This window comes from Oncorhynchus tshawytscha, unplaced genomic scaffold (assembly GCF_018296145.1).
Source record: "Oncorhynchus tshawytscha isolate Ot180627B unplaced genomic scaffold, Otsh_v2.0 Un_contig_3355_pilon_pilon, whole genome shotgun sequence".
Classification (NCBI taxonomy): Eukaryota; Metazoa; Chordata; class Actinopteri; order Salmoniformes; family Salmonidae; genus Oncorhynchus; species Oncorhynchus tshawytscha.
The window spans coordinates 11,120-20,000 of NW_024609434.1; the positions used below are offsets into that span (position 1 = coordinate 11,120).

At 46.1% G+C, this 8,881-nt stretch overlaps 1 protein-coding gene across 2 annotated transcripts in view; it reads right to left on the reverse strand.

Moving 5' to 3' along the window:
- Positions 1-1,334: 1,334 nt before the first annotated feature.
- Positions 1,335-8,881, reverse strand: part of LOC112241012 (protein Dok-7) — a 36,424-nt gene continuing 28,877 nt past the window's right edge. The window contains exons 5-7 of one of the 2 annotated variants that reach the window (XM_042315298.1): positions 5,509-5,616; positions 4,300-5,288; positions 1,335-1,451 (exon numbers count right to left, since the gene is read on the reverse strand). In XM_042315298.1, the coding sequence (XP_042171232.1) occupies positions 1,365-1,451; positions 4,300-5,288; positions 5,509-5,616 (1,184 nt within the window). In that variant the 3' untranslated portion in view covers positions 1,335-1,364. The remainder of the gene's footprint in view (positions 1,452-4,299; positions 5,289-5,508; positions 5,617-8,881) is intronic. The other variant, XM_042315297.1, reaches the window with a different exon arrangement.

Genomic DNA, 8,881 nt, shown 5'->3' on the forward strand with positions numbered 1-8,881 from the left:
GTGTTGTTCCCACGTTTCATGAGCTGAAATAAAAAATCCCAGAAATGTTCCATATGACACAAAAAAGCTTATTTCTCTCAGATGTTGAGCATAAATGTGTCTACATCCCTGTTAAGTGAGCATTTCTCCTTTGCCAAGATAATCCATCCACCTGACAGGTGTGGCATGTTAAGAAGCTGATTAAACAGCATGATCCATTACACAGGTGAACCTTGTGCTGGGGGGGGGACAATAAAAGGGCCACTCTAAAATGTGCAGTTTTGTCACACAATACAATGCCACAACTATCTCAAGTTTTGAGGGAGCGAGTAATTGACATGCTGACTGCAGAAATGTCTACCCGAGCTGTTGCCAAAGAATTCAATGTTAATTTCTCGACCGTAAGCCGTCTCCAATTTGACATTACGTCCAACCGGCCTCACAACGTCAGACTAGCCCAGGATCTCCACATCCGTCTGGTTATATCTGTATGTAATAAAGCCCTTTTCTGGGGCCTTTTCAGTGGTGGTGCCTCCCCCCCCTGCCCAGTCATGTGAAATCTATAGATTAGGCTCTAATTTATTTATATAATGGGCTGATTTCCTCATATGAACTCTAACTCAGTAGATATGTTGCATGTTGCATTTATATTTGTGTTCAGTGTAGGTTTCCCCTGTTCCCTGAGTAGAGAACACACCATTTTCTGTGACTCAAAATGGGTCCAAATTTTACAAAGATCTATAAAATAAAAAGGACATTTCAGGTAAAATAACAACACAATGTTTATATCCTAGGACAAATTAGCTAGCAACAGCGAGCTAGCTCGGTAAATGTCCATGGAATGTTTATATCCCAGGACAAATTAGCTAGCAACAGCGAGCTATCTAGCTAAATGTCCATGAATGTTTATATCCCAGGACAAATTAGCTAGCAACAGCGCCCTAGCTAGCTAAATGTCCATGGAATGTTTATATGGCATTTCGACCTGTCCCCAAATTAATATAGTTGGTTTTGATACTATCTACCCTGCATTTCCTGATCGTGTCTGCTGTGGATGGACAAACTCAACAGGCGAGCGATGGCGCACGGATGTGGCCGGTGTAGTCAGCACGGGGCGGCAGGGTAGCCTAGTGGTTAGAGTATTGGACTAGTAACCGAAAGGTTGCAAGTTCAAATCCCCGAGCTGACAAGGTACAAATCTGTCGTTCTGCCCCTGAACAAGGCAGCTAACAGTGGTTCCTAGACCGTCATTGACAATAAGACTTTGTTTTTAACTGACTTGCCTAGTTAAATAAAGGTTAAAAAAAAAAGATAGGTATTAGTTAAAAGTTGGCAAAAAAAACTGAAAGTATCGTTGCCCCTACTGTCAATAACCACACGACGGGTCATCTTACCTGCGTAACATGTCTCTTTCTAGCTGAGAACCATTGCTCATGGGTAATGTAGTTGTGATCTATACAGGGATGATGACTCTGGATGGGTGGAGAAACAGATGAGGGAGGTGGGGTTAAACAACAGCCATGGTGGTCAACAGACATGGGTTCAAATACTATTCGAAATCATTTCAAATACTTGATCTGTGTTTGCTTAAACTGCACCTGGCATAATGGACCAATGGGATAGTCCCAAAATAGCAAACCCCGCCCATTAGGCACTCCAGGCAAACAATCAAAGTATTTGAAAGATTTCAAATAGAATTTGAACCCAGTCTGGTCATAGTATGTTCATGTGATGAAATAGACAGCCAGACAACAACGTGCTGAATGTAAATGAGACAGAAGGACACCGTATTGTCTTGTCAAACAGAACAGGGAGGTGAAGAGGGAGTTCTGGTGAGGACAGACAGCGGTTCAGAGGGTCAACATGAAGTCTTCAGACACAGGAGGGATGCTGCATCTCTTTCGGGAGGGTTTTGATCAGAACAACATGTTTTATTGTTTTCGTTCTGGCCGTTATCCTCCAGGTGTTAGCTAAGACTGTCTCTCTCCCTCTCCTTTTCACTCTCTCTCTGTCTCCTTTTCTCCCTCTGTCTCCTTTTCTCTCCCTGTCTCCTTTTCTCTCTCTGTCTCCTTTTCTCCCTCTCTCTGTCTCCTTTTCTCCCTTTTCTCCCTCTGTCTCCTTTTCCCCCTGTCTCCTTTTCTCCCTCTCTCCCTCTGTCTCCTTTTCTCCCTCTGTCTCCTTTTCTCTCCCTGTCTCCTTTTCTCCCTCTGTCTCATTTTCTCCCTCTCCCTGTCTCCTTTTCTCCCTCTCCCTGTCTCCTTTTCTCCCTCTCCCTGTCTCCTTTTCTCTCTCTGTCTCCTTTTCTCTCTCTGTCTCCTTTTCTCCCTGTCTCCTTTTCTCTCTCTGTCTCCTTTTCTCTCTCTGTCTCCTTTTCTCTCTCTGTCTCCTTTTCTCTCTCTGTCTCCTTTTCTCTCCCTGTCTCCTTTTCTCTCTCTGTCTCCTGTCTTTTTCTCTCTGTCTCCTTTTCTCCTCTCTGTCTCCTTTCTCCTTTTTCTCCCCTCTCTCTGTCTCCTTTTCTCTCTCTGTCTCCTTTTCTTTCTCCTTTTCTCTCTGTCTCCTTTTTTCTCTCCTTTTCTCTCTGTCTCCTTTTCTCTCCTCTTCTCTTTTCTCCCTCTCCCTGTCTCCTTTTCTCTCTCTCTGTCTCCTCTTCTCCTTTTCTCTCTGTCTCCTTTTCTCCCTCTGTCTCCTTTTTTCTCCCTCTCCTTTTCTCCTGTCTCCTTTTCTTTTCCCTCTCCCTGTCTCCTTTTCTCCTCTCTCCTTTTCTCCCTCTCTGTCTCCTTTTCTCCCTCTCCCTGTCTCCTTTTCTCCCTCTCCCTGTCTCCTTTTCTCTCTCTGTCTCCTTTTGTCCCTCTCCCTCCTTTTCTCTCTCTGTCTCCTTTTCTCCCTCTCCCTGTCTCCTTTTCTCTCCATCCTTCTTCTACTCTTTCTCCCTCCTCTCTCTCTCTCTCTCTCTCTATCCTCTCTCCATTGTCTTCCTACTAAACAGAACAAAATAAACTTTGCTCAGGCCTCGGAACAAAATGTATCCAAATGTCTGTATCTGCAGAAAGTTCAGGTTGATAGTGGCCGACCCTGGCCTTGACCCTACTCCTGTCTGGTAACAACTTGTTCCATTTAATTGACAGGAACATTGAAGCTCTTCATTCTGTCTGAGTGATTTTTAAAGGGGGAATCTGGGATTCAAAATATCCCACATTGGCAATAAAGTGGTCAGTAATATATATATATCATTCATTTAAATGTTCAATCCCAGATTGCCCTTTTAAGGTGTTGTTTGTGTGCAGACGGTGGCTCTGTGAGGTATCCCTGACAGATATTTTATGGAATGTTTTAAATAACAGCCTTCTGTGACAACAACATAACACTGTGCTACGCTAGTTAAACAACATAACACTGTGCTACGCTAGTTAAACAACATAACACTGTGCTACGCTAGTTAAACAACATAACACTGTGCTACGCTAGTTAAACAACATAACACTGTGCTACGCTAGTTAAACATCATAACACTGTGCTACGCTAGTTAAACATCATAACACTGTGCTACGCTAGTTAAACATCATATCACTGTGCTACGCTAGTTAAACATCATATCACTGTGCTACGCTAGTTAAACATCATATCACTGTGCTACGCTAGTTAAACATCATATCACTGTGCTACGCTAGTTAAACATCATATCACTGTGCTACGCTAGGTAAACAACATAACACTGTGCTACGCTAGTTAAACAAGCCTTAAACACAGCCTGTTTAACTCCAGTTTATCAGGCCTCGTCATGATCATGTTACTTGGGAGTAACAGGTGTGTATGTGTGTGGACTGCCAACAATGTATTAGTCTTATTTGAGTGCTTTGGGCTGGTACTGTGGGAGTGTACAGCGACTCGAATGAGCCAAATAAGCAGACGGCTAGTTGTGGGATTGTGATGACAGGGACAGCAGGCGTTTGCATGGACTGGCTGTATGGGAAACAGTGATAAGATGAACACACACACACACACATACAGACATGGACACACACACAGAAGGGCGGCAGGTAGCCTAGTGGTTAGAGCGTTGGGCTAGTAACCGAAAGGTTGCTCGATCAAATCCCCGAGCTGAGAAAGTCGTTCTACCGCTGAACAAGGCAATTAAACCCACTGTTCCCCGGTTGGCTGTCATTGTAATTAAGAATTTGTTCTTAACCGACTTGCCTTGTTAAAATAAAAAGGTAAAAAATTAATAAAACACTGAATAAATTAACAGTCAGACATGGAGCCCAAATGAAGCCTAGGAATCCATTAGTACTAATAACTATTAGGTGTCCAGAGTTGTATTACCTGGGTTCCTCCACACACTGGACAGCCAGGTAACAGCAGAGGTCTGGGTGTGAGCCGAGCGGACATGATGCTGCACCGATCACCACTGTCCACAGGGGGCGCTCTCTCACTGCTCCAGGACAGGAGCCTTTCTACGGGGGCCTGCCTCAGGGTCTCTACCCACTGGAGAGAGGCCTCAGTGGGGGTGGAAGGAAGGGAAGGACACTCATGCCCCTGGATCTGTCCTTGATCTCCATCCCCACCGAGCCTCCTGTCCCTGCCCAGTTCGAGTGCTCCTCCCTGGGGTGGAGGATCCTTGAAGGCCAGTGTGTGCAGGAGGTTCCTGGGGCTGTCATACTGTAGTCTGAGAAGGCTGGGTGCCTGGTACTCCTCACTCTGACACCAGGGGGCGCCAGAGCTACAACCACTAGTCCTGGAGGAGGAGGAGCAAGACGGGAGGCAGGAGCCGGGAGTAGGGGGGGAGAGAGGGCCGGGCTCAGGGGTCCTTAAGGACAGAGGAGGAGGTGGAGGAGGTAGAATGGGTGGAGGAAGAGGAGGTAGAGAGGGAGGAGGAGGAGGCAGAGAGAGAAGAGAGGGAGGTAGACTAAGGACAGACCCAAACTCCTCCCCTCCTCCTTGACTGGCTGTGTCCAGGCTGCCCGTACAGGAAGAGAAGCTCCCAGAGTAAGATGATTGGCTGCTGGCCGTGGCGACGCCTATCCCGCTGTCCAACGAGCTTTGGCGCCCGCTGTCGTGGAGACTGCGAGAGTGGGAAGGCGGTTTGAAAGGAGTGCGGTTCATGACAGCGTTATAGAGATCCTCGTCCAGATTGGTCGAGGACCTCGCAGTGGGAGGGGCCGACAGGGTCTCGGTTGAGGAAGTGGGGCGTTTTGGCTCTGGCCATAAAGGGAAGTGGCTTCCGTAGCTGGCGTCTGATTGGCTGGAGGTAGAGGAAGAGATACTGCTGCGGTCGTCCCCGGCAACGGAGGTGCTGTAACTGGAGGTGGAGGCTGGGGAAGACATTATTGATTAGCTGACTGATTGATTGATCAAAGGTCAATTGAGTAAAGGTCAAATGATTTAAGATTTAAGTGAATTGATTGATTGATTGATTGATTGATTGATTGATAAAACGGTGAACTACGCCGTTTATTGATGGTTCAAATACAGTCAGGAGATGAACTGAAAACTGGGATTATTGATTGGTGGATTGCGGTATTGATTGATTACCTGTACTGCTCTGTCTACTGCTGTGAGACAGCATGCTGAGTCTTCTCTCTAGATCCGATGTTTCATGGTTGATCCTCTCCTCTGAGGAGGACCGGCTAGCACTGGGATCTATATACACACACACACACAACAGAGTAATATATCCACAGCTTTATCTACTGGGTCTATAATGAACACAGGCACTGAAACCATGGGCTCTATAACGAACACAGGTAGTGAAACCACGGGCTCTATAACGAACACAGGTACTGAAACCACGGGCTCTATAACAAACACAGGTACTGAAACCACGGGCTCTATAACAAACACATGTAACAGTATAACTTTAGACCGTCCACTCGCCCATACCCGGGCGCGAACCAGGGACCCTCTGCACACATCAACAAAAGTCACCCACGAAGCATCGTTACCCATCGCTCCACAAAAGCCGCGGCCCTTGCAGAGCAAAGGGAACTACTACTTCAAGGTCTCAGAGCAAGTGACGTCACCGATTTAAACGCTATTTAGCGCGCACCGCTAACTAGCTAGCTATTTCACATCCGTTACAAACAGGTACTGAAACCACGGTCTCTATAATGACAACAGGTACTGAAACCACGGGCTCTATAATGACAACAGGTACTGAAACCACGGTCTCTATAACGGACAACAGGTACTGAAACCATGGTCTCTATAATGACAACAGGTACTGAAACCACGGTCTCTATAATGACAACAGGTACTGAAACCACGGTCTCTATAATGACAACAGGTACTGAAACCACGGTCTCTATAATGACAACAGGTACTGAAACCACGGTCTCTATAATGACAACAGGTACTGAAACCACGGTCTCTATAATGACAACAGGTACTGAAACCACGGTCTCTATAATGACAACAGGTACTGAAACCACGGGCTCTATAATGACAACAGGTACTGAAACCACTGTCTCTATAATGACAACAGGTACTGAAACCACGGTCTCTATAATGACAACAGGTACTGAAACCACGGTCTCTATAATGACAACAGGTACTGAAACCACGGGCTCTATAATGACAACAGGTACTGAAACCACTGTCTCTATAATGACAACAGGTACTGAAACCACGGTCTCTATAATGACAACAGGTACTGAAACCACGGTCTCTATAATGACAACAGGTACTGAAACCACGGGCTCTATAATGACAACAGGTACTGAAACCACTGTCTCTATAATGACAACAGGTACTGAAACCACGGTCTCTATAATGACAACAGGTACTGAAACCACGGTCTCTATAATGACAACAGGTACTGAAACCACGGGCTCTATAATGACAACAGGTACTGAAACCACGGGCTCTATAATGACAACAGGTACTGAAACCACGGGCTCTATAATGACAACAGGTACTGAAACCACGGGCTCTATAATGACAACAGGTACTGAAACCACGGGCTCTATAATGACAACAGGTACTGAAACCACGGTCTCTATAACGGACAACAGGTACTGAAACCACGGGCTCTATAATGACAACAGGTACTGAAACCACAGTCTCTATAATGACAACAGGTACTGAAACCACGGTCTCTATAATGACAACAGGTACTGAAACCACGGGCTCTATTATGACAACAGGTACTGAAACCACAGTCTCTATAACGGACAACAGGTACTGAAACCACGGTCTCTATAATGACAACAGGTACTGAAACCACAGTCTCTATAATGACAACAGGTACTGAAACCACGGTCTCTATAACGGACAACAGGTACTGAAACCACGGGCTCTATAATGACAACAGGTACTGAAACCACGGTCTCTATAATGACAACATGTACTGAAACCACGGTCTCTATAATGACAACAGGTACTGAAACCACGGTCTCTATAATGACAACAGGTACTGAAACCACGGGCTCTATAATGACAACAGGTACTGAAACCACGGTCTCTATAATGACAACAGGTACTGAAACCACGGGCTCTATAATGACAACAGGTACTGAAACCACAGGCTCTATAATGACAACAGGTACTGAAACCACGGGCTCTATAATGACAACAGGTACTGAAACCACGGGCTCTATAATGACAACAGGTACTGAAACCACGGGCTCTATAATGACAACAGGTACTGAAACCACGGGCTCTATAATGACAACAGGTACTGAAACCACGGGCTCTATAATGACAACAGGTACTGAAACCACGGGCTCTATAATGACAACAGGTACTGAAACCACGGGCTCTATAATGACAACCGGCAAGCCAGCCTATTTTTAACATAATGTAAACTCCAACAGAAATAACTTCAAATGTACAACTTCCAATGAAACCAAAATCGTTGCGGTCATGACTACGCATTTAAATGACATCTTCTAATTTACAAGCAAATACTTTTTTGAATTTATTGTTACAATTCAACTTGCAAGATTGTTAGCCAACTAGCCTGCTAACAATAGCCCTAGCAGCCTGCTAACGATAGCCCTAGCAGCCTGCTAACATTACGTTAGCACTGAATGAGTCAGACAGTTGCTATTAAAACGTTTAAAAGAGTACAGGCTGAGTTAGCTACCAAAGTAATGGGGAGGGAGGCTGAGTTAGCTACCAAAGTAATGGGGAGGGAGGCTGAGTTAACTACCAAAGTAATGGGGAGGGAGGCTGAGTTAACTACCAAAGTAATGGGGAGGGAGGCTGAGTTAGCTACCAAAGTGAGGGGGAGGCAGGCTGAGTTAGCTACCAAAGAGATGGGGAGGGAGGCTGAGTTGGCTACCAAAGTGATGGGGAGGAGGCTGAGTTAGCTACCAAAGTGATGGGGAGGCAGGCTGAGTTAGCTACCAAGTGATGGGGAGGCAGGCTGAGTTAGCTACCAAAGTGAAGGGGAGTCAGGCTGAGTTAACTACCAAAGTGAAGGGGAGGCAGGCTGAGTTAGCTACCAAAGTGAGGGGGAGGCAGGCTGAGTTAGCTACCAAAGTGAGGGGGAGGCAGGCTGAGTTAACTACCAAAGTGAGGGGAGGGAGGCTGAGTTAGCTACCAAAGTGAGGGGGAGGGAGGCTCACCTTCACAGGGAGGGGAGGTGTGTGTCCGTGTGAAAAACCCTGCCAATTCACACACCTTCACAGGGAGGGTAGGTGTGTGTCCGTGTGAAAAACCCTGCCAATTCATACACCTTCACAGGGAGGGGAGGTGTGTGTCTGTGGGAAAAACCCTGCCAATTCCCACACCTTCACAGGGAGGGGAGGTGTGTGTCTGTGGGAAAAACCCTGCCAAAGGCTGGGACATTTACAAGGAGATGTACATGACAGCTGTGTGTGTGTGTGTGTGTGTGTGTGTGTGTGTGTGTGTGTGTGTCAGCACATTTACAGGGAGGTTTATATGAGTTTATGTCTGCCTGTCT